This window comes from Salmo salar, chromosome ssa29 (assembly GCF_905237065.1).
Source record: "Salmo salar chromosome ssa29, Ssal_v3.1, whole genome shotgun sequence".
Lineage (NCBI taxonomy): Eukaryota > Metazoa > Chordata > Actinopteri > Salmoniformes > Salmonidae > Salmo > Salmo salar.
This window is the reverse complement of record NC_059470.1, coordinates 3,101,251-3,126,238: the sequence shown is the minus strand read 5'-3', so window position 1 is coordinate 3,126,238 and position 24,988 is coordinate 3,101,251. Positions and strand designations below refer to the sequence as shown.

The 24,988-nt window shown below is 44.9% G+C and overlaps 1 protein-coding gene across 3 annotated transcripts in view; it reads left to right on the top strand.

Moving 5' to 3' along the window:
• LOC106590043 (zinc finger E-box-binding homeobox 1) overlaps nt 1-21,715 on the top strand; it is an 86,444-nt gene extending 64,729 nt beyond the window's left edge. For 2 of the 3 annotated variants that reach the window (XM_014180545.2, XM_045710992.1), the window contains exons 3-10: nt 3,979-4,137; nt 5,285-5,487; nt 5,829-5,934; nt 6,363-6,805; nt 7,480-8,832; nt 13,954-14,013; nt 16,054-16,234; nt 18,700-21,715. In XM_014180545.2, coding sequence (XP_014036020.2) covers nt 3,979-4,137; nt 5,285-5,487; nt 5,829-5,934; nt 6,363-6,805; nt 7,480-8,832; nt 13,954-14,013; nt 16,054-16,234; nt 18,700-19,331 — 3,137 coding nt within the window. In that variant the 3' untranslated portion in view covers nt 19,332-21,715. The remainder of the gene's footprint in view (nt 1-3,978; nt 4,138-5,284; nt 5,488-5,828; nt 5,935-6,362; nt 6,806-7,479; nt 8,833-13,953; nt 14,014-16,053; nt 16,235-18,699) is intronic. The other variant, XM_014180546.2, reaches the window with a different exon arrangement.
• The last annotated feature ends 3,273 nt before the right edge of the window (nt 21,716-24,988 follow it).

Here is a 24,988-nt window from a genome sequence, read left to right as displayed (position 1 = left end):
TAAACAAGTAGTCCCTGAACAACGGCCACCATGGGGGAAAACAGCTGCCGTTCCCGATCTGCACTCATACAGCATAGCATAGATGTACATAGTTATTACTTCTAAACATACGCTTAGGGTTCTCATATGCTTTTTGGGGTTCTCATATGATTACAATGTTTATTTGATTATTGCTTGAACAGTCGCTAAGATTATATTTTGTTGGTATTTTTGCAAAATACCTATTTTGGATGCAGTAGTTGTTAGCTAGTATGCTAATGCTCATTGACATAGGCTGTAGCGAAGTTAGCCAAAGGGCATTTATACTGGTTGAAGTGTTTTTTAAGTATAATGCAGTTGTTTGGCAACGATGATACAAACATTATATTATTAAGCAGGAGATTCATACGAGCCTTACAATCCAATTAAAATCCAAAAGTAGTGTGAAATGCACTCATAAGCAACATGAGAATTCCCCCGCGGTGGGGACGTTTTAATACCGACTCAAATTTTACATTTACGTCATTTAGCAGACGCTCTTATTCAGAGCGACTTACAAATTGGTGCATTCACCTTATGATATCCAGTGGATCAAATGTTATTTGTCACATGCGCCGAATACAACAGGTGCAGCAGACCTTACTGTGAAATGCTTACTTACAAGCCCTTAACCAACAATGCAGTTCAAGAAATAGAGGTAAGAAAATATTTATTAAATAAACTAAATTACAAAATGAAAATTAACACAATAAAATAACAATAGCGAGGCTATATACAGGGGGTACCGGTACGGAGTCAATGTGCGGGGGTACAGGTTAGCCGAGGTAATTTGTACATGTAGGTAAAGTGATTATGCATAGATAATAAACAGAGAGTAGCAGCAGTGTAAAAACAAAGTGTGTGTGGGGGGGTGTGTGTCAATGTAAATAGTCCGTGTGGCCATTTTATTAATTGTTCAGCAGTCTTATGGCTTGGGGGTAGAAGCTGTTAAGGAGCCTTTTAGACCTAGACTTGGCACTCCGGTACCACTTGCCGTGCGGTAGCAGAGAGAATAGTCTATGACTTGGGTGACTGGAGTCTTTGACAATTTTTGGGCCATTCCTCTGACACACCTAGTATATAGGTCCTGGATGGCAGGAAGCTCACATTGAGGGAGATGTTGTTGTCCTGGAACCACACTGCCAGGTCTCTAACCTCCTCCCTATAGGCTGTCTCATCGTTGTCGATGATCAGGCCTACCACTGTTGTGTCGTCAACAAACTTAATGATGGTGTTGGAATCATGCTTGGCCACGCAGTCGTGGGTGAACAGGGAGTACAGGAGGGGACTAAGCATGCACCCCTGAGCCCCAGTGTTGAGGATCAGCATGGAAGATGTGTTGTTGCCTACCAGTTGCAGAGGGAGGTGTTTAGTCCCAGGGTCCTTAGCTTAGTGATGAGCTTTGTGGGCACTATGGTGTTGAATGCTGAGCTGTAGTCAATGAACAGCATTCTAACATAGGTGTTCCTTTTCTCCAGGTGGAAAAGGGCAGTGTGGCGTGCGATTGAGATTGGGTCATCTGTGGATCTGTTGGGGCAGTATGCGAATTGGAGTGGGTCTAGGGTTTCCAGGATGAGGGTGTTGATGTAAGTCATGGCTACCAATGTGAGTGCTACAGGGTGGTAGTCTTTTAGGCAGGTTTCCTTCACTTTCTTGGGCACAGGGACTAACGTGGTCTATTTGAAACATGTAGGTAATAAAGACTCAGTCAGGGAGAGGTTGAAAAGGTCAGTGAAGATACTTGCCAGTTGGTCAGCGCATGCTCTGAGTACACGTCATGGTAATCTGTCTGGCCCCGCGGCCTTGTGAATGTTGACCTGTTTATAGGTCTTGCTCACATCAACTATGGAGAGCGTGATCACACAGTCATCCGGAACAGCTGGTGCTCTCATGCATGCTTCAGTGTTGCTTGCCTCAAGTGAGCATAAAAGGCATTTAGCTCGTCTGGTAGGCTCGCGTCATTGGGCAGCTCGCGGCTGGGTTTCCCTTTGTAGTCTGTAATAGTTTGCAAGCCCTGCCACAGACAATTACAAAATAAATGTTTTCTTTAGGGTCAAGTCAGATAACTCCAGAACCTGTCCAAGTTTTCCACTCATGTTTCAGTGAGTTCACGTCCATGTGTCATGTTTGGCCATGTTGAAACATGCTGATAAACTGACTTTTCATAGACTGCCTGACTGGCTTTGACCCTTGTGGCCTTCAGCTCTTATTTACTGTAGCAGAGGTCTGAGAGAGACGGTGAATGGGGCCGTAACCGTAACAACCTGTAACACCTCAGTGCCGACCGCCAGCGCCGACCGCCAGAGCGACCCTATCTCACACACACACTCTACATTCAGTCTCCCGGGTTGGTGTGTGTGTTGGAGATGTAGGCTGTTACATCATTCTGAGACCCTGAGTGAGGCAGGGATCAGGTAAGTTCAGGCCAGGGTAGTGGACTGTAGATACAGAAAACAGCAACATGTGTGACTGTTGAAATAGGTTGTTATTTAGCTGCTTAATGTTATTAAAAGAACGTTGAACTGCAAGAAAAATGTCATCTTACAAATCTAGCTCAACGGTGAAAAATGTAAGACATTTCTGAATGGTTGAGAGAGAGAGTGAGGGATCCATTGAGGTCATGGGAAGTAACGCTGTGGATTAATGTGAGGGTTAAGAGGCACTCATCTGTTTCTCCCCCTCCATCCTATACTGAGGATGGATATAATCCTTCAGTCAGACTTTCTCAGCACCTGGTGATTACATCTCTCTTTCTCTCTCTCTCTCTCTGTATCTCTCGCTGTCTTTCTCTGGTTCTCTTTCTTACATACACTGTGTTGGCCACTGGATTTTTTTCACTCTCTCTTTCACACTCACTTTCACTCGCTCTCCTTCTCCTCCCTCTCCTTTTTTTGCTGTGAGGCAGCGGGATGGAGGAGGTTCGGCTGAATGTGTTTAATAACCATGGTAACCAGTAACTGTGTGTGTGTACCGTGTGGTTGGCGTAAGGATGTGTGTTCCGTGTAGTGGAACCGTCCATTTCTCACCTTGTCTCATCGCTGTTATAGTGCACAGGAGAGAGCTAGGAGAGAGCTAGGAGAGAGCCAGCCAAGGGCTGGGCCCTGTTAAGTAGGAGGGCTTTTGGAATTTACTGGGCCTGTCTGGCTGAGTCACGGAGCGTACAAGCTCCCCTCTGACACAGCAACACACAGCTGGGTCTCACTATCACAGCCCTTTAGACGCACAGAAAAACCATGACACTAAAGAAACTAACAGGATAATTAAAATTCCCCCAGCCTGATACATCTGCTCAATAAATAAAAGTTGTCTCTCTTTAGGGAGGTAAACAGTGCCGTTAGGTGTTTTATAATCATACTTTCTCACCTCCTGTCAAAGTGAATGTGTTCTTACTCTGTCAATCTACCTGGTAAAATAAGGGTTAGTAATAATGATAATAACTAGGTGTATTTCTTTATTGTTTTAACTGCTGACACGCTATACCCTGTTGTGTACGTGCTTCAGGAAGTGAAGCCGAGCAGAGAGACGGAAGCATTCCAGTTCCTAAATGTGTCCTCGAGTTATGCTGTTTCCTACAGCCTTATTTAGCTCCTTAATTAGCCCTCATTAGTGGCGCAACGGCAGCAAATGTGATGCGGAGGAGAGAATATGCTCCCTGATAACGGATCTCATTTACTGGTGTATTAGGATATCAGTTCCCACAGTGGCCAGGTTGTTCTTTCTTATCCAGAGACGAGGTTGATCTGGCCTGGGGTTAAAGGAGGCAGAGACGCGTTTATGTTTGTGAAGTCTATTGCATTGGGATTGGTTGATTCTAGTGATACATTAGATGTTCTAACTCACCTAGTTGTAGGTCACAGTTATAATGTATTACAATTGTGATCTTTTATAACAATGGAGAGGATCTTTGATGTCCCTTTCCTCATGTTCTTGTCCAAATAGTTGCCTGTCCCTGTGTTTCAGTGAGGGAGGAGTGTGGTTCTGATGGGGAGGATGACGGCAGTACAGATGCTCTGGTGGAGGAGATACTGCAGCAGGGAGACACGACCATCATTTACCCAGAAGCCCCTGAGGACGAGCCCCGCCAGGGGACGCCTGAGGCCAGCGGACATGACGAGAATGGTACAAAGACACACGCACACCTCACCTGCACACCTTTCTCACACACACACAACATACACACACACACACCTCACCTCATCGCTCCTCTGCTTTGTACTGGTTCAAAGTACCAGTTTTCATTAAATAGTGTCACTGATTGGCCATAGATTCCACTCTCTGAGTCAAGCTCAGCGCAGAGCAGGGGTAGCACACATCCCACAAAACATACTTTGTACCTTGACACCCCCCCCATCCCCTACAGGTGTTATGTATCCAGGCAACACCTTGATTTCTTGTTCTGGCTTCCGTCTCTCCCGCTAAAGGTGTTAACTCCCCCCACATTAACACAAACACACACATAGGCACACACACAGCTGTGAATGAACACAGACTGGGCTTTTATGGCCTAAGAGCTTTTGGCTGTTACCTGTCATCCCCAGAGAGTTTGAAAACAGCAACACCTGAGCAAATGTCTCACACCTGTGTCAGTGATGATTCACTAGTACCTGGGTGATAATGTGTATGTGTGTGTGTGTGTGAGAGACATTATGTGTGGCCAGTAGGGAGGCTTAATACATCACCTGTTAACAGGTAATACTTTACCTGTGTGGGACCCACTGGAGCAGAAAACAACCCTGGGGAACTGGAGCTAGGTGTGCATTATGTCTTCTCACCGTGTTCTACCGTGTTTCCAGCAGTCTTTTATTGAATGTTTATTGAAACCAGTGGGTGTTTTTTTAGAGAAAGATATAGGCTTAGAATTCCAATATTTTAAAGACATTACTCATTGATTGCACATTTACAACACCTATTATGTTATTAATGAATTACCAACAGTATCTACAGTATCCAGCTCTCTTGAATGCAAATGAGAGTATGTTGCATCTGTCATGTAGTTAGTGTGGAAACTGTAAGTCTTAAGAGGATTGCTTAGTACCTGGTGAAATAGGTAAAACAAAACAGTCCAGAGCGCCTGTGTCTAACAATCATCATAATCAAATGACCCTTACTATCTATTGACCCTCTGGTTACTCTACAGACTAGCCCCCTTTCCATACCCCACACACACACTCCCACTCCCCCCTCTCTTTCACTCACTCACTCACACACACACGCTCGCTCGCTCGCTTTCGTGCTCCCTTCCTCTCGCTCTCTCTCCCCCTACCAGGCACTCCGGATGCGTTCTCACAGCTCCTCACCTGTCCTTACTGTGCCCGCGGCTACAAGCGCTACACGTCCCTGAAGGAGCACATCAAGCTGCGCCACGAGAAGAGCGAGGACAACTTCAGCTGCTCCCAGTGCAGCTACACCTTCGCCTACCGCACTCAGCTGGAGAGACACATGAGTGCCCACAAAGCTGGCAGAGACCAGGTACCTATACATAACATAACACTAGATAGATACACAAAAATATCTGCTGTTTGTCAACTACTACGTGCAGCACCGCGTAGTGTATGAAGATTGTAGATAAAAGGTCATGTGATGTGAAATTTGTGTCCAAAACCCAGGGAGTGGGAAAGTAGGTGTTGATCAGTATTCCCTCATAACATAATAATTTTTTATAGACATTTTGACCATTTCATATGCAAGGATTGGATTTTTTGGGGCCAATGGCATTGTCTAATGTTACTCTTGCATACATTTTTACTAGTACAAAGTGAATTTTTGTGTGACTGACCATCCCCTCCCCCCTTTCTTCCTTTGTCTGACAGAGGCACATGACACAGTCGGGGGGCAACCGAAAATTCAAGTGCACTGAATGTGAAAAAGCATTTAAGTACAAGCACCACCTGAAGGAGCACCTACGAATCCACAGCGGTGAGTGGACCCCTCAGTCACCATGGCAGCCCTGTGTATTTGTGTGTTTGTGTTTGTTTGTGTATGTGCGTGTGTATTCTTTAATGTGGAAAAGGGTTGGGGTAATTGTAGAAGTTAGTTACTATTGGCCACGCCATCCGCCCAGATGTTTCTGTTTCCGTCAAACAAATATTTATGTTTAGTAACTCTGTGTATTTATGTGTCCTTGATTGAGTTTCAGAGCATTGTGCTCTGTCCTAATGTGATATAATTGTGTTTGTGTTGGCGCACCGGCCAACAATTAAAGAGTATTTCCCAATGGTGCCATTACCTCAGCGTTTAAGCATTTTTGAAATGCATTAGACCCTTTTTCCCTGGGAGGTTTATTCATTTACTTCTGCTCCTAATGGAGGTCTTGTGTGTGTGCATATATGTGTCTGTCCCTACAGGAGAAAAGCCATACGAGTGCTCCAACTGTAAGAAGCGTTTCTCCCACTCCGGCTCCTACAGCTCCCACATCAGCAGTAAGAAGTGCATCGGCGTGATCTCAGCAGTCAACGGCCGACCCCTGCCCGCCAAGGCCTCCCAATGCCCATCCCCAGCCATGCCTGCCTCGCCCTCCTCCACCACACGCACCCAGATCCGAGACAAACCCTTGCAGGAACAACTACCCCTCAACCAGATCAAGAGCGAGCCAATGGACTACGAGTACAAGCCCATGGTAGTGTCTCCAGTAGCGGGGGCAACAGGAGTGAACGGTCACGGAGGAGGGATGTTCAACGGGGGTGCGGCTGCCCCTCTGCAGGGCGCGGTGCAGGCGGTGATGCTCCCCACCATGGGCCTGGTCTCTCCCATCAGCATCAACCTGGCAGACCTACAGAACGTCTTGAAGGTGATTTGTACATTTGTACTAGGACTAAAAATAGTACTCTGTATTTAGTAATGTATTTGTAATTCAAGTATAGGAGAGACTGACTGCATCACTTCTTTTTATAAGAAACATTAATGTGTTGAAAATCCCAAATTGTTTGCATAGTCAACTTACACACAGCCCTGATACACACACTTACCCCACTAGACATGCCACCAGGGGTCTTTTCACAGTCCCCAAATGCAGAACAACTTCAAGAAAGCGTACAGTATTATATAGACCCATTATTGCATTGAACTCCGTTCCATATCATATTGCTCAAATGAACAGCAAACCTGGTTTAAAAAAACTGATAAAGCAACACCTCACAGCACAATCCCTCTCCCCTATTTGACCTAGATAGTTTGTGTGTATGTATTAATATGTAGGCTACGTGTGCCTTTTTTAAATTGATGTAGTTTTGTCCTTGAGCTATTCTTGTCTATTAATGTATTGCATTATGTCATGTTTCATGTTTTGTGTGGACCCCAGGAAGAGTAGCTGCTGCTTTTGCAACAGTTAATGGGTATCATAATAAAATACCAAAATACCAATACAACTTAGAATTCATGAAATACTTGTAATGCGCTTGTTGTTGCTATTTGTACAATGATTTGTTAAACAATGCATAAACCATTATCATCTTCATCTTGAAGGTGGCGGTGGACAGTAACATAATCAGACAGATGTTGGAGAACAACGCTAAGTCAGCGGGGACTGGCATGGGGGCGACAGGTGTTCCTCACCAGCAGCTCATCTCAGCCATCAGTCTGCCCATTATGGGTCAGGACGGCAACGCCACCAAGATCATCATCAACTACAGCCTGGACCCCAGCCAGACACAGACCCAGCTCACCGCCCAGAACCTGAAAAAGGAGCCCCAGACCCTGGCTACAACACCAGGCCAGGCCCAGGCTGCCACAGAGCCCTCCAGCAAGACCCAGCAGAAACTCCCAGAGGACCTGACAGTTAGCAAGCCCCCCAGGAGCAAAGAGGAGAAGATGGAAGAGGAGACTACTAAGACCTGCCTGCTTTGTAACGAGTGCCCCGATGGTCTAGACACTCTCCACACACTCAAGCACTGTAAGAAAGCCTCAGGCCTCAGGATCAATGGGGACAAATCAAAGTCTGCCATCGATTCATTATTGTCTGAGGGGTTTGGGGACCAGCCCAAGAACCTTCTGTCCCTCCTCAAGGCCTACTTTGCCTTAAACGTTGAGCCCACCAAGGAGGAGCTCAGCAAGATCTCCGACTCGATCAGCCTGCCTGCCGACGTAGTCAAGAAGTGGTTTGACAAGATGCAGAGCGGTCAGGTCTCACTAGGGGCCCCGACCCCTCCGTCTGAGGAAGAAGGGCCCTTGTCTGAGTGTCATGGGGCCATTGTTGTGTCCCCTAAAGTAAGATCAGAGCAGGACACAGAGAGCCCCACCCTGATGCAGTCCAGCCCAGCTGAGGCCACTCCGGCTGAGGTTAACGGCTCTGGGCCCTGCCCGTCCTCCCCTACACCACTAAACCTGACCACCGGGGGGCCTGTCCCAGCCAAACCCTCCTCCTCAGACAGCACGGAGGTCCCCCTGGACCTGTCGCTACCAAAGCCCACCCGAGAGGAGACCGCTGCCACCGCGGCCTCTTACCAAGCCACTGTTTACTCCCATCAGGACGAACCTCTGAACTTGACGAAGACTTGCACAACCAAGAAAGAACTTCCGCTCTCTGCTGGCGCCGCAGGCCACCACGTGACTAGCCAAACCTTGTCCTTGTACACCACCGGCCAACAAAGTGCCAACCCCATCAGCATCATGACCACTCAGCTGCCCAGCGGGACCATCTATGCCATCACTGATCAGGGCAGCACGGCTGTGCCCTGCCTTCGGGCGCTCACCACCAATAACAACCAGACTATCCTCATCCCACAGTTGGCCTACACCTATACCACTACAGCTACAGCCAGCAGCCCTGCAGGAACAGAGACACAGGAGAAGACCAGACTGCAGATCAACGGCATCAAGGTTTGTTAATCAGTGGATCAATCAATCCGTCAATCAATCAGTCATTTAAATGTATTTGTATAGCTCTTTTCACAGCAACAGTCACAAAGTTCTTTACAGTAACCCAGCTTAGACCCCTAAAGAGAAAGCAGCAGTTTACATTTACATTACATTTTGGTCATTTACATAGCAGATGCTCTTATTCAGTCAGTTGCAAGGAAATCATCTGCTGTGTGTGTGTATGGCCTTAACTACATGTATTTGAATGTGTTTGCCGGTTAGAGAAAATTACCCTGTTACATGGAAACAATCTAGCATGATCGATATTGCAGGTGCATTACTGAGAATCATGTTCTCTTGCTTAAGTCTCTTCCCTGGTATGTTGCTGCTTGTTACTCAATGACTGACTTGGCTCAGGTTTAGTGAGGGAGGAGGTGCTGGAAGAATGGGAAGTTCTGAGATGTAATCATTCCTCCTATTTTTCATTCTACCCGTGTCTTATTTGTTTTGAGTGAAACAACAAGGCCTCAACACTCAGGAGTCTGTCTATTGCCCCTTTAGTGCTTCAATTCTTTTGGCTCTGTTCCACTGCAGCTCAGCCATACTGAGAAGGTTAAACTCCACCTATTGAGCTGGGAACTCTCCCAGCTGAATGAGTTTCTCTCCTGTAGCTCTGGGTGGAGGCGGTGGTATTTTGGCACCACTGTCTGTGTCTCCTGTGATGAACTGTTTTGTTTCAGTGCTGGGAGGAGGAGGATAGGGGGAAAGGTGGACAGGACTCTAGTGAGAAGGCCTAGCTCTCCTCTCTTCTCGATCATTCTCTCTCTCATGCTCTCTGTCTCTTCCCTTCTCTCTCAGGGATGTAGAGAGAAATAGTAGAAGGATATTAAGTGGGTATTCATGCTAGAGTATACTGCCAAACATTTCAAAATGTGAAATGACTAAAAGTGTTAGTGTCAAAATGTTTTGACAATGCTATACAGCAGAGGAAAATGGCCTAATAAATTACTCTACATTATACAGAAAGTGCTGAATTCTGCCAGCAAACTCTAATACAGTGGTAAAGTCAGAGCCAGGACATGTAATGAATCCATAATGATGGATAGATGTGTGAGATCCATCACTCCCCGAGCACAGACCTGAGCTGCTGCTGCTGTCACCCAGCCAGAAGACATGAGGCAGCACTTACTGTAGAGACCCATTGATCTGTAGGAATCTGTTTAAACGCCCAGCCTCCTGTCTCACCATTGACTTGTTGTTGCATTATGCTTAACTATTAAGTGGATTGGCATAGAGCATGCCTTGTTAAAACCCATAACTGTACATAAAGCTATTATATATCAGTTCCTTAATGATTCTGCTGCCTGCCACACTTTCTCTTTCTCTCTGTGTCTCATTGCTGAATACTCAAAAGTAGTTCAATGTTTCCAAATTGGCACCCTATTCCCTATATAGTGCACTACTTTTGATCAGAGCTGTATGGGTCCTTGTCAAAAGGGAATAGGATGCCGTGCCATTTGCAACTCAGCCGTAGCCTATGCTCATGAAAAGTTTTTACTCACCATTGATGAGTCATGATCAGGGTAAGGACTGTTTTTTAGGGCCAACACACCGAGGTGGGATGATGTCATCATGATGGTATTTTTCACTCAGCCAGTAAAAGATTAACTGTGAAATTGTTATGGCGAGGTTATGATTCCCTGAGAACCATAAACAGGAAGTGGTATTAGTCAGCCTACCTACACCATCCCTTCCTGATACTCTCTTTTTCCTGGGAAACAGAATGACCTACCAATGAACCACTTAAAACTAAATCAGTTATAAATCCATTTTAGCTCCATATCACTTGTTTTGTATTATTGTCCTACACATTTTGTTTGCTGTGTTACTGTACTACTGTTAGAATTGATACTTAAAAACAGAAAACACTGTATTACATACAGTACCAGTCAAAAGTTTGGACACACCTACTCATTCAAGGGTTTTTCTTTATTTTTACTATTTTCTACATTGTAGAATAATAGAGAAACATAAACTGTGAAATAACACATATGGAATCATGTAGTAACCAAAAAAGTGTTAAATTCTTCAAAGTAGCCACCCTTTGCCTTGACAGCTTTGCACACTTTGCATTCCCTCAACCAGCTTCACCTGGAATGCTTTTCCAACTGTCTTGAAGGAGTTCCCACATATGCTGAGCACTTATTGGCTGCTTTTCCTTCACTCTGCGGTCCAACTCATCCCAAACCATCTCAATTGGTTTGAGGTCGGGTGATTGTGGAGTCCGGGTCATCTGATGGAGCACTCCATCACTCTCCTTCCTGGTCAAATAGCCCTTACACAGCCTGGAGGTGTGTTGGGTCATTGTCCTGTTGAAAAACAAATGATAGTCCCATTAAACGCAAACCAGATGGGATGCTGCAGAATGCTATGGTAGCCATGATGGTTATAAGTGTACCTTTAATTCCAAATAAATCCCAGACAGTGTCACCAGCAAAGCACCATCACACCTCCTCCTCCATGTTTCACAGTTGGAACTACATCTGCAGAGATCATCCGTTCACCTACTCTGCATCTCACAGAGACACTATGGTTGAAACCGATTTCCACTGGTCTGATGTCCATTGCTTGTGTTTCTTGGCCTAAGCATATCTCTTCTTCTTATTGGTGTCCTTTAGTAGTGATTTCTTTGCAGAAATTTGACCATGAAGGCCTGATTCACGCAGTCTCCCCTGAACACTTGATGTTGAGATGTCTGTTACTTGAACTCTGTGAAGCGTTTATTTGGGCTGCAATTTCTGAGGCTGGTAACTCTAATGAACTTATCCTCCGCAGCAGAGGTACCTCTGGGTCTTCCTTTCCTGTGGTGGTCCTCATGAGAGCCAGTTTCATCATAGCACTTGATGGTTTTTACGACTGCACTTGAAGAAACTTTCAAAGTTCTTGAAATTTTCCGTATTGACTGACCTTCCTGTTTTAAAGTAATGATAGACTGTCATTTCTCTTTGCTTATTTGAGCTGTTCTTGCCATTATATGGACTCTGTATTTTACCAAATAGGGCTATCTTCTGTATACCACCCATACCTTGTCACAAAAAAAACTGATTGGCCCAAATGCATCAAGGAAAGAAATTCCACAAATTAACAAGGCATACCTGTTAATCGAAATGCATTCCAGGTGACTACCTCATGAAGCTGGGCTCCCGAGTGGCGCAGCAGTCTAATCACTGCATCTCAGTGCAAGAGGCATCACTACAGTCCCTGGTTCAATCTAGGCTGTATCACATCCGGCCGTGATTGGGAGTCCCATAGGGCGGCGCACAACTGGCCCAGCGTCGTCTGGGTTTGGCCAGGGTAGGCCGTGATTGTAAATAAGAATTTGTTCTTAACTGACTTGCCTAGTTAAATAAAGTTGAGAGAATGCCATCTATAAGTAAGATGGCGCCAATGGAGATGGCAGGATCGCAACTAGCTCTTAGGAAACTTTGCACTATTTGTTTTTTTATGTACAATTTTTTTACATTATTAGCTCAGGAAATGTTTTGTTTTATTACATACAGCCAGGAAGAACTATTGGATATTAGAGCAGCGGTAACTCATCAGAACTACCAGTATTACAACTTCCCTGGAGCAGATCCTTTATTCACTCTCCCCAGAGCAATTTTTATTTTTTATTTAACCTTTGTATAGCTAGGCAAGTCAGTTAAGAACAAATTCTTATTTACAATGACAGCCTACCAGGGAACAGTGGGTTAACTGCCTTGTTCTTGGGCAGAATGACAGATTTTTGCCTTGTCAGCTCGGGATTCGATCCAGCAACCTTTCGGTTACTGGCCCAATGCTCTAAACACTAGGCTACCTGCCGCCCCCTGTTGAACCTATTCACTTGAAATCATTCCATAGGCCGACCCAAAACATCGCCGTCGGAGGAGAGGCAATCGAGGCAGCATGCTGGTTCGACTTAGGAGGTGCGCACATCACCCACCACTTCCGAGTATATTACTCGCTTATGTTCAGTTTTTGGTGAGCATGGAGCAAGGATTTCTTTCCTTGAGACATCGTGCCTGTAACATCCTTTGTTTCACCCGACCTAGAATACCTCACAATTAAATGCCGACCATATTATCTCCCAAGAGAATTCTCCTCCGTCATCGCCACGGCCGTTTACATCCCACCTCAAGCCGTTACCTCGACGGCCCTCAAAGAACTTCACTGGACTTTATGCAAACTGGAAACCACATATCCTGAGGCTGCATTTATTGTAGCTAGGGATTTTAACAAAGCAAATCTGAGGACTAGGCTGCCGAAGTTCTATCAACATATCGACTGTACTACTCGCGCTGCTAAGACTCTCAACCATTGCTATTCAAACTTCCAGAATGCTTACAAGGCCCTCCCCTGCCCTCCTTTTGGCAAATTTGACCAGGAATCCATCTTGCTCCAGAAACTCAAACAGGAAGTACCCGTGCTTTGAACTATTCAATGTTGGTCTGACCAATCGGAATCCACACTTCAGGATTGTTTTGATCACGTGGACTGGGATATGTTCCAGGTAGCTTGGGAAAATAATCTAGACGCATACACTGATTTTATAAGGAAGTGTATAGGAGATGTAGTACCCACAGTGACTATTAAAACTAACCCTAACCAGAAACCATGCATAAATGGTAGCATTCGCGCAAACCACTGCATTTAACCATAGCAAGGTGACTGGTAATATGGCAGAATATAAACAGTGTATTTATTCACTCCACAAGGCAATCAAACAAGCTAAACGTCAGTATAGAGAGAAAGTGAAGTCGCAATTCAAAGGCTCAGACATGAGAGGTATGTGGCAGGGACTACAGACAATCACGGACTACAAAATGAAAACCAGCCACGTCACCAAGACCGACGTCTTGCTTTTTAGAGAGGCTAAACACATTCTTCGCACGCTTTGAGGATAACACAGTGCCACCGATGCGGCCCGCTACCATGGACTGTGGGCTCTCCTTCTCCGTGGCCAACGTGAGTAAAACATTTAACCGTGTTAACCCGCGCAAGGCTGCCGGCCCAGGCGGCATCTCTAGCTGCGTCTTCAGAGCATGCGCAGACCAACTGGCTGGTGTGTTTACGGGCATATTCAATCTCTCCCTATCCCAGTCTGCTGTCCCCACATGCTTCAAGATGGACACCAATGTTCCTGTACCCAAGAAGGCAAAGGTAACTGAACTTAATGGCTATACCCCGTAGCACTCACCTCTGTCATCATGAAGTGCTTTTTAAGGAATGGAACACTAGTCACTTTAATAATGTTTACATATCTGGCATTACTCATCTCATATGTATATACTGTATTCTATACTATCTTAGTCTGTTCCACTCTGACGTCGCTCGTCCATATGTATATAGTCTTAATTCATTCCTACTTAGCTTTTTGTGTATTGGGTATATGTTGTGCAATTTGTTAGATATTACTTGTTAGATATTACTGCACTGTCGGCACAAGAAGCATAAGCATTTTGCTACACCCGCAATAACATCTGCTAATCACTTGTATGTGACCAATAAAATTTAATTTGATGTTATTCCCTTTTATCCCCAGGAGGAGAGGCAGAACATCAGCTCAGAGCGTTATAATAATCACATGATTACGTCTTTCTAATACATTATATAACATATACTCAGTTTATTATGTACACCAATCTAGTACTGGGTCGAACCCCCCTTTGCCTTCAGAACAGCCTGAATTCTTCGGGACATGGATTATCAGTTAGTATCAAAGGACCTAATGTGTGCCAGGAAAACATTTCCCACACCATTACAAAACCGTCACCAGCCTGTACCGTTGACATCAGGCAGGATGGGGCCAGGGACTCATGCTGCTTACACCAAATCCTTTTTCTGCCTTTAGCATGACGCATCAGGAACTGGGAGTCCAGTGTTGGTGATCGCATGCCCACTGGAGCCTCTTCTTCTTGTTTTTAGCTGATAGGAGTGGAATCCGGTGTGGTCGTCTGCTGCAATAGACCATCCATGACAAGAACCGACGAGTTTTTAGTTCCGAGATGCTGTTCTGCACACCACTGTTTTACTGTGACATTATTCGCCTGTTTGTGGCCCGCCTGTTAGCTTGCATGATTCTTGGCATTCTCCTTCGACCTCTCATAATTAAGCTGTTTTTCCCACATAACTGCCACTGACTGGATGATTTTTGTTTGTCGCATCATTCTTGCTAACCCTAGACACTGTCGTGCGTGATAAGCCCAGGAGGCTGGCCGGTTGTGACATACTGGAACCGGCGGCTGGCACCGACGATCGTACCATGCTCAAAGTTGCTTAGGTCACTAGTTTTGCTCATTCGAATGTTCAATCAAACAGTAACTGAATGCCTGGCTGGAGTCCAAACACGTTATTTTTACCACCTCAGCGCTAGCCACTTTCCCTCGGGGGAATCCCCATCGAAACCGGATGCAGTTTGATTGCCATCTTAAGTGGAGGTCCAATTCACTTACCTTGCCCCCTCGACCCTCGATTTAGCTCGAGGGAGCGAGTGAACAACTTTGGTCACTTGCGGGGTTGATATGACACACAATACAATGTAGCAAACCCACTATTAAAATTAGCAAACTGTAGTCACGTCAAACTCTGGTGGCCGCAAAGTGTCAAATTTAATCAACAAGGCTGCATTTTCGGCATGTCAGAAAAAAATAGGAAGCTAGCTTGCTAAAAAATATATAGAGACATTGAGTTTACCATTGGCAAATTGGCTTAGTCTCATAGTAAGGAGATTATAAAACGTAGCTAGATTCATAAACATGTATTGTAATAAATGACCAAAGTATAAAACTAGCTAGCCAGCTATGGGTAACTGTAGCTAGCTACCTGACAGGAGTGCTAGCAAGATATGTTAGCTTACTAGGAGGTACATTAATAGCTTTAGGTTGGTTGTTTTTAAGCTCAACTTCCAGATTTCCACCAAGGACGTTACCTCTCCGATCATCATTCTCCCTCGCTTGGCAAGGGACATTTAAGGTACACTCGGAATGTGACGATGTAAAACATCATTCAAGGGCTGAGGGTATAGGGCCGATGGCTGTCTACTTTGAGTTTGAAATGCAGTCCCTGTCAGCCTGCTTTATATAGCAAGCCACAGCCACATGACTCACTGTCTGTAGGAGTGAACCATTTTCATGAATGGGGTGATGTACCTAATAAAATGGCCACTGAGTATCTTCACATGCGTTTATATTTGTTGTTCAGGAGGAGCGTCAGGACACCAGCTCAGAGGGCGTGTCTACCATGGAGGAGCAGAATGACTCAGACACCACCCCTTGCAGGAAGAAGATGAGGAAGACGGAGAGTGGGATGTACGCCTGCGACCTGTGTGACAAGATCTTCCAGAAGAGCAGCTCTCTGCTCCGACATAAATATGAACACACAGGTACTTCAGGGGACTAGATCAATCAAATCTGGGTCATGTTCATTAGGGTGCAATGTAGCGAATCACTTTGCAACTGAAAATGAAAGCGAGTGTTTGTTATTGGTTAAGTTTAGATAGTACCTCCCCGTCTCAGACTGTGTTCTTCCATTTCATACGTACTGATTATCAGCCTGAGAAACCTCAGGGAAACATGAGGCAAAGTGAAACTGAAGGGGGTAATTTCAGAAATCACACACTGACTGACTGCAGTGTTGTTATTACTATTGTGTATTGCAGAAGGGTGGAGGACACCTCCAATACACATACGCACAATCTTAGGTAGCTATTATCCAATACACACACAAACACATACACAGACTCATTCAAACACACACACGCTGTTAAGCCTGGGAATTGCTTGCCGCCAAGCTCCCCCTGCCAACAACATTACCTTCCCATATGAAATGTTGGAGGGATGTTGCAAAAGAGCTCTGTTAGTAATTTTACATGAGAACATGGGTAGTGTTGTGGCCAAGCACAGGTCAACCCACTCTGAGGCGTTCTGTCTTTATGACTTTGATACCTGGCGTAGAACCGCCGTTTTACATCCAAGTGACTTCACTTAGCCTGGAACTACCCGTTCCTCTCGTTGGTGTAATGTTCAGCCTTCAACCCTGAAGCATTTCTGGTCGGATTGCTCTTTTGTTTTGTGTTGTTTTAAGATATTTCCCATGGATACGTGATGATGAATAACATAGATTTCACCGACCTTTGGCGCTATAATATACTGCTCACAAAAATAAAGGGAACACTTAAACAACACATCCTAGATCTGAATGAAAGAAATAATGTTATTAAATACTTTTTTCTTTACATAGTTGAATGTGCTGACAACAAAATCACACAAAAATAATCAATGGAAATCCAATTTATCAGCCCATGGAGGTCTGGATTTGGAGTTACACTCAAAATTAAAGTGGAAAACCACACTACAGGCTGATCCAACTTTGATGTAATGTCCTTAAAACAAGTCAAAATGAGGCTCAGTAGTGTGTATGACCTCCCTACAACACCTGGGCATGCTCCTGATGAGGTAGTGGATGGTCTCCTGAGGGATCTCCTCCCAGACCTGGACTAAAGCATCCGCCAACTCCTGGACAGTCTGTGGTGCAACGTGGCGTTGGTGGATAGAGCGAGACATGATGTCCCAGATGTGCTCAATTGGATTCAGGTCTGGGGAACGGGCGGGCCAGTCCATAGCATCAATGCCTTCCTCTTGCAAGAACTGCTGACACACTCCAGCCACATGAGGTCTAGCATTGTCTTGCATTAGGAGGAACCCAGGGCCAACCGCACCAGCATATGGTCTCACAAGGGGTCTGAGGATCTCATCTCGGTACCTAATGGCAGTCAGGCTACCTCTGGCGAGCACATGGAGGGCTGTGCGGCCCCCCAAAGAAATGCCACCCCACACCATGACTGACCCAACGCCAAACCGGTCATGCTGGAGGATGTTGCAGGCAGCAGAACGTTCTCCACGGCGTCTCCAGACTCTGTCACGTCTGTCACGTGCTCAGTGTGAACCTGCTTTCATCTGTAAAGAGCACAGGGCGCCAGTGGCGAATTTGCCAATCTTGATGTTCTCTGGCAAATGCCAAACATCCTGCACGGTGTTGGGCTGTAAGCACAACCCCCACCTGTGGACGTCGGGCCCTCATACCACCCTCATGGAGTCTGTTTCTGACCGTTTGAGCAGACACATGCACCTTTGTGTCCTGCTGGAGGTCATTTTGCAGGGCTCTGGCAGTGCTTCTCCTGCTCCTCCTTGCACAAAGGCAGAGGTAGCGGTCTTGCTGCTGGGTTGTTGCCCTCCTACGGCCTCCTCCACGTCTCCTGATGTACTGGCCTGTCTCCTGGTAGCGCCTCCATGCTCTGGACACTACGCTGACAGACACAGCAAACCTTCTTTCCACAGCTCTCATTGATGTGCCATCCTGGATGAGCTGCACTACCTGAGTCACTTGTGTGGGTTGTAGACTCAGTCTCATGCTACCACTAGAGTGAAAGCACCGCCAGCATTCAAAAGTGACCAACACATCAGCCAGGAAGCATAGGAACTGAGAAGTGGTCTGTGGTCCCCACCTGCAGAACCACTCCTTTATTGGGGGTGTCTTGCTAATTGCCTATAATTTCCACCTGTTGTCTATACCATTTGCATAACAGCATGTGAAATTTATTGTCAATCAGTGTTGCTTCCTAAGTGGACAGTTTGATTTCACAGAAGTGTGATTGACTTGGAGTTACATTGTGTTGTTTAAGTGTTCCCTTTATTTTTTTGAGCAGTGTATAAACCATTTCACAAGCACAACTGTCTGGGGAATTACAACAATTTGACAGGAGAAGATTTCACTCAACAATAATCCTGTCCTGAATGTTTTATCGATATCTTTTTATTTACTGTATATTTATTTTCTCTCGTGCTACAGGCAAGAGACCCCACGAGTGTGGCATCTGCAGGAAGGCCTTCAAACACAAGCACCACTTGATAGAACACATGCGTCTCCACTCCGGAGAGAAACCCTACCAGTGCGACAAGTGTGGCAAGCGCTTCTCTCACTCAGGCTCTTACTCCCAGCACATGAACCACCGCTACTCCTATTGCAAGAAGGAGGCGCAGGGAGGAGGTCAGGGAGGTGTAGGGGAGGAAGTGCTGGAGATTGAGAACCCTGTGGGGTTGGGTCTGGGAGAGGAGCAGCAGGAGCAGTCAGACAGCAGGCCCCTTTCCTCCCCTCCCTCCCACCTAGACTCTGACGAGCGAGGGAGCAGCACCAGGGAGGACGAGGAGGAGAGTGATGAGGAGGACATGGAGACAGTGGCAGGGGAGGCGGTGGAGGGAGATCCGGACAGCGTTCTGGATATGGATGATATACAAGTGGTGCAGATAGGAGATGAGGGAGGGGACGAGGAGGAAGAGGAGGAGGAGAGAGAGGAGGGGAAAGACACTGGTCAGGAGGGGGGAGAGAATGAAGAAGAGGAAGAGCAAGGAGTGAAGAGAATCGTGGTAGGGGGTGAAGAGGAGGAAGGAGAAGAAGAGGAGGGGGTAGTGGGGTTGAAGTAAAGGAAGAGCAGGAAGAAAAGGAGGTTACAGGGGAAAAGGCACATACAAGGCAAGAGGAGGTAAAGGAGAACAGTGAGAAAGAGGAGGAACATGGAGGAGAGAAGGAGCAGGCTGAGAAGGAGGTGGAGGAGGAGCAGTCAGAGCAGGCTCAGGAGGAGGTGAAGGAGGAGACAATGGACACAGAGGAAGCAGTGACCTCAGAGGAGAAGGAAGAATCAGGGGAGGTCATGAAAGAGAATGAAGGTGAAACAAACGGGAACACTGTTTCAGAAGACTAGAACCAAACACCGACCAGAGCGAAAGGAGATACAAAATAAAACAGGGAGGAAGCAGAAAAAGGAAGGATCCTTTTTCTCCCCAAGACGTTGGGGGAGAGGAAAGGGATTAAGTTTGGGTTGCTCTGACGGATGCTGCATTTCAGTTCACTACTGTGTATGAATCCAGGTGTGCCTGAAAAAAATCGAGTGACTTATTCCACAGAAGGAAAAACAATTTTCAGTGTTAGAAAATGTATTTGTAAAAATCAAAAACTAAGTTAAAAGACAATAAATGCATTATACGGACTTTGTAAGCTAGAGCCGACACGTTTTAGATAATGTTTTATTACTAAAACAACCTTGGGTCATTTCTTTTTATCAGTGTTATCATTCATATTTTAACCTTTAAAAAGCTGTACAGTTGGGAGAGATTTCTATACCTTTTTATTGCCAATGAACAAAAAAAATCTGTATTTTATTAAGTTGGAGGGAAAAAAAGATCCTGTGCACTACAAGTGGCTTGGTTTACTTATGGCTCTAACAGTTATGTGTTGTCTACCCTTCAGTATTATCGCACTAGACCTACAGTATACAGCATCAGCACGTTAGCTGATAATGTTAGCATACCTTTTGTTTGTTTTACATGGATTGTGAGCCTTAAAGATGAAAACTATTGTGAGGTGATGAAGTTCAGCCATGATGATGTTCCAGTAGTTGATTATTACCTTATAGATGAAGAAGACATCGAGGAGAGTATGGAAGGAGGTACATAAGTCTGCAATGACACATTGTTCTAAATGTTTTGTTAGTTCGTTTGTTCATTTAATAAATCTGTTATCATCATTACTGAATCAGATCAAGCAGAAGAATAAAGAAGAACATTCATGATCTAGGCCTAGTAAGTAGAGATTATTTGACCCTTAAGCCCTGGACCCTATTCCCACTCCCAGCTTTATGCAAAAACTTTTAAAAACAAATACACCATGCATATCAAAAGTGCCATTGCATACTGCTGTTTCTCCTTAGCAGCTGTTGTCAGGTTGTTTCAAGGCCCAGATTTGATAGTAGTTCAAACATGTCAACTCTTTCAGCTGATATACTGTTTTTGGCTCACTATCACTAGTCCTGATGTTGTAGATGATAGCATTACCATGAATTATAATTTAGACCGGAATTATATATTTGAGATAAAAATCTGCCTCTTTTATAATCAGAGCAATCAACGACAAAAAGGACTTGTAACGGGACGATGAAACACAGTTTTTAAGTATTTCCTGCCTTGAAATGTATCCTTTTACCCAGTCCAGTCCCAGTGCACTTGTTTAACACTTGTGAAACTCTCTCTCTTCAGGTAACAAAAGTAGGCAAATATGATACCAGAATGGTTATTCAGACAATATTTTTTACCTGTCAGTATTATTTTGTTGTTGATGTTTTTTTGTATATGTTAAATGTGTGTACTGTATGTTTTCAGCAATGTCGGTATTATTACCATTCCCAATGATATGGGTTATCTGTTTAGTTATAGAAAACTTTTGTATTTATGTGTCTTATTTTTTTATATTTCTTTATGGTTATTTATTACAGTGTAGTGTACAATACTGTAGTTTGTATTAATACAATAATATATTTTAGTATGGAAATAATTTGAAAGGTAAAATGACTACAACAAAGCTGGAACATAAAAAAGTCTGGCATTTTGAAGTATGTTTTAGAACAAAAATAAAATGTACTACTATCTCAAGTTGTCAACACACCCCACAAGCAGGACATTGGAACATGTTACCTTCCTGCATCCATTAATTCTCATGTTAGTTTTTACCTTTTGCCCACTTTAATATGAAGCTACTGAAACTCTTTGAGAACTAACTGTATGTCTAATAGCATGAGTGTGCTGTTGTATTGACAGATGATCCTTAACCATGAATCTGTCCTTTTGCCAAGCCAAAATAATATTGACCTTTTTTGTTTTATTTGTGCCAATTTGTTACTTTGTATGTCTGCTACGTCAAGGCCACAATCTCTTTTTATATGTCCCTGTTTTAATCCACAATCATTTTTTATAGTGATAGTTTTTGCTTTTGTTTTTTATGACTCCCCATCTCACAATAAAATACATCAATTACATACCCCTTGTTTGTTGATCTATTTCTTATATTAGCTTGCATAATAAAGCTTTAGGCTTTTTCCCCTCTGTCATTACTGCATGCGCGATAGAACAGCAGCATATGTACTGCAATTGTTTTTACCACGATGCGAGACATACCCCAGCTCTGCTTTGTCAACCAAATAAAAATAATAACAACGGCTGTTAGGCAGACAGTGGTGCTGATTCCCATACTGCGGATTCCATCTTCAAAGTTGGCAGAGATTGTATTCAAGGTAAACGCTGCAGATGTATGCTCAATTGGAAATTACCTTTAAATGTCAAGCATGCTATAGGCATCTATTTACCACCACAAACCGATGCTGGCACTAACATGCTGACCACACCGCTCGGGTCGCGATCGTTGCAAAATAAATGTACACATACATATTATTCAGTCACTGCACCCACAACGCTTGCGAGTGTCTGAGTAGCCAGGCGCTAAAATAGAACTTGGTTCTATTTGTGACGCATAACGCGCTGCAAGTCCCGCCTCTCCCATCTCCTCATTGGTTTTTAGGAGCATATACTCATGTGTCATCTCATTTGTTTTTTGGAGTATATACCCACGTGGGTGATTGAAAGATGAACTGAGGTTCACACTCCAGTCGGTAGTGGTAATGCACCTTAAAGTTGGTTGCCAACAGCCATATAAAAAAGCCTGTGGATTAATTGTCGGAGTAGAGGACCTTGTGCATTTCAGGTAAAATAACCCAATGTTTATATCTCAGGACAAATTAGCTAGCAACAGCAAGCTAGCTAGCTAAATTACCAGAAACGCTTAATGCTTATTGACCTGTCCCTAAGTTAATATAGTTGGTTCAGAGTTTGTTTTGATATTTCAACTTGTGTGTCCTGATCGTGTCTGGTGTGGAGGGACAAAATCAACATGCGCGATGCAGGCAAACTTAAATCAGTTTGATCTAATTTCTACCAGCATGTCACGTGCAACCAGAGGGGAAAAAAAACTCTAGACCACCTTTATTCCACACACAGAGACGCATACAAATCTCTCCCTCCCCTCAATTTGGCAAATCTGACCATAATTCTACCCTCCTGATTCCTGCTTACAAGCAAACACTAAAGCAGAAAGTACCAGTGAATACGTAAGTGCTCAGAGGATGCGGATGCTAAGCTACAGAACTGTTTTGTTAGCACAGACTGGAATATGTTCCGGGTTTCATCCAATGGCATTGAGGAGTATACCACCTCAGTCACTAGCTTCAACAATAAGTGCATTCAAGCAGCGGGACACTAATCCGGACGCTTATAAGAAATCCCGCTATGCCCGCAGATGAACCATCAAACAGGCAAAGCGTCGATACAGGATTAAGACTGAGTCCTACTACACCAGCTCTGACGCTCGTCGGATGCGGCAGGGCTTGCAAACTATTACAGACTGCAAAGCGAAACCCAGTCGCAAGCTGCCCAGCAACGTGAGCCTACCAGACGACCTAAATACCTTTTATGCTCACATCGAGGCAAGCAACATTGAAGTATTCATGAGAGCACAAGCTGTTCCGGACGACTGTGTGATCACGCTCTCCGTAGCCGATGTGAGCAAGACCTTTAAATAGGTCAACATTCACAATGCCACGGGGCCAAATGAATTACCAGGACGTGTACTCAGAGGATGCGTGGACCAAATGGCAGGTGTCTTCACTGACATTTTCGACCTCTCCCTGACAAGTCTCTAATGACTACATGTTTCAAGCAGACCACCATAGTCCCTGTGCCCAAGAAAGCGAAGGTAGCCTGTCTAAATGACTAACGCCCCGTACCACTCATGTCGGTGGCCATTAAGTGTTTTGAAAGGCTGGTCATGGCTCACATCAACACCATCATCCCAGAAACCCTAGACCCACTCCAATTCGCATACCGCCCCAACAGATCCACAAATGATGCAATCTCAATCGCACTCCACACTGCCCTTTCCCACCTGGACAAAAGAAACATCTATATGAGAATGCTGTTCATTGACTACAGCTCAGTGTTCAACAGTGCCCTCGAAGCTCATCACTAAGCTAAGGACCCTGGGACTAAACATCTCCCTCTGCAACTAGATCCTGGACTTCCTGACGGGCCACCCCCAGGTGGAAAGGGTGGGCAACAACACATCTGCCACGCTGATCCTCAACACGGGGGCCCCCCAGGGGTGCGAGTTTAGTACCCTCCTGTACTCCCTGTTCACCCACAACTGCGTGGCTAAGCACGACTCCAACACTATCATTAAGTTTGCTGACGACAGTACAGTGGTAGGCCTGATCACCGACAATGATGAAACAGCCTATAGGGAGGTCAGAGACAACAACCGCTCTCTCAACATGAGCAAGACAAAGGAGATGATTGTGGACTACAGGAAAAGGATGGCTGAACACACCCCCATTCACATCACCAGGGCTGTGGTGGAGCAGGTTGAGTTTCAAGTTCCTTCGTGTCCACATCATCAACAAACTATCATGGTCCAAACACACCGAGACAGTCGTGAAGAGGGCACGACAACACCTTTTCCCACTCAGGAGACTGAAAAGATTTGGCAATGGTCCCCAGATCTTCAAAAAGTTCTACACCTGCACCATTGAGAGCATCCTGGCCGGTTGCATCACCGCCTTGTATGGCAACTGCTCGGCATCCATCCGTTTGGCGCTACAGAGGGTAGTGCGTACGGCCCAGTACATAACTGGGGCCAAGCTTCCTGCCATCCAGGACCTAAATACTAGGCAGTCTCAGAGGAAGGCCCAAAACATTTTCAAAGATTCCAGTCACCCTAGTCATAGACTGTTCTCTCTGCTACTGCACGGCAAGCGGTACTGGAGCGCCAAGTCTAGTTTCAAAAGGCTCCTTAACAGTTTCTACCCCCAAGCCATGATGAACAATTAATCAAATGGCCACCTGGACTATTTACATTGACCCCCCCCGCTTCTTCTTACACTGCTGCTAATCGCTGTTTGTTATCTATGCATAGTCACTTTACCCCTACCTACATGTACAAATTACCTCGACTAACCTATACCCCCACAAATTGACTCGGTACCGGTACCCCCTATATATAGCCTTGTTATTGTTATTTTATTGTGTTACTTTTTATTGTATTTTTTTACTTTAGTTTATTTAGTAAATATTTTCTTAACTATATTTCTTGAACTGCATTGTTGGTTAAGGGCTTGTAAGTAAGGTCTACACCTGTTTTATTCGGCGCATGTAACAAATAAAAGTATTTGGTTTGATTGTGTTCACTCTCCTGAACATTGCCC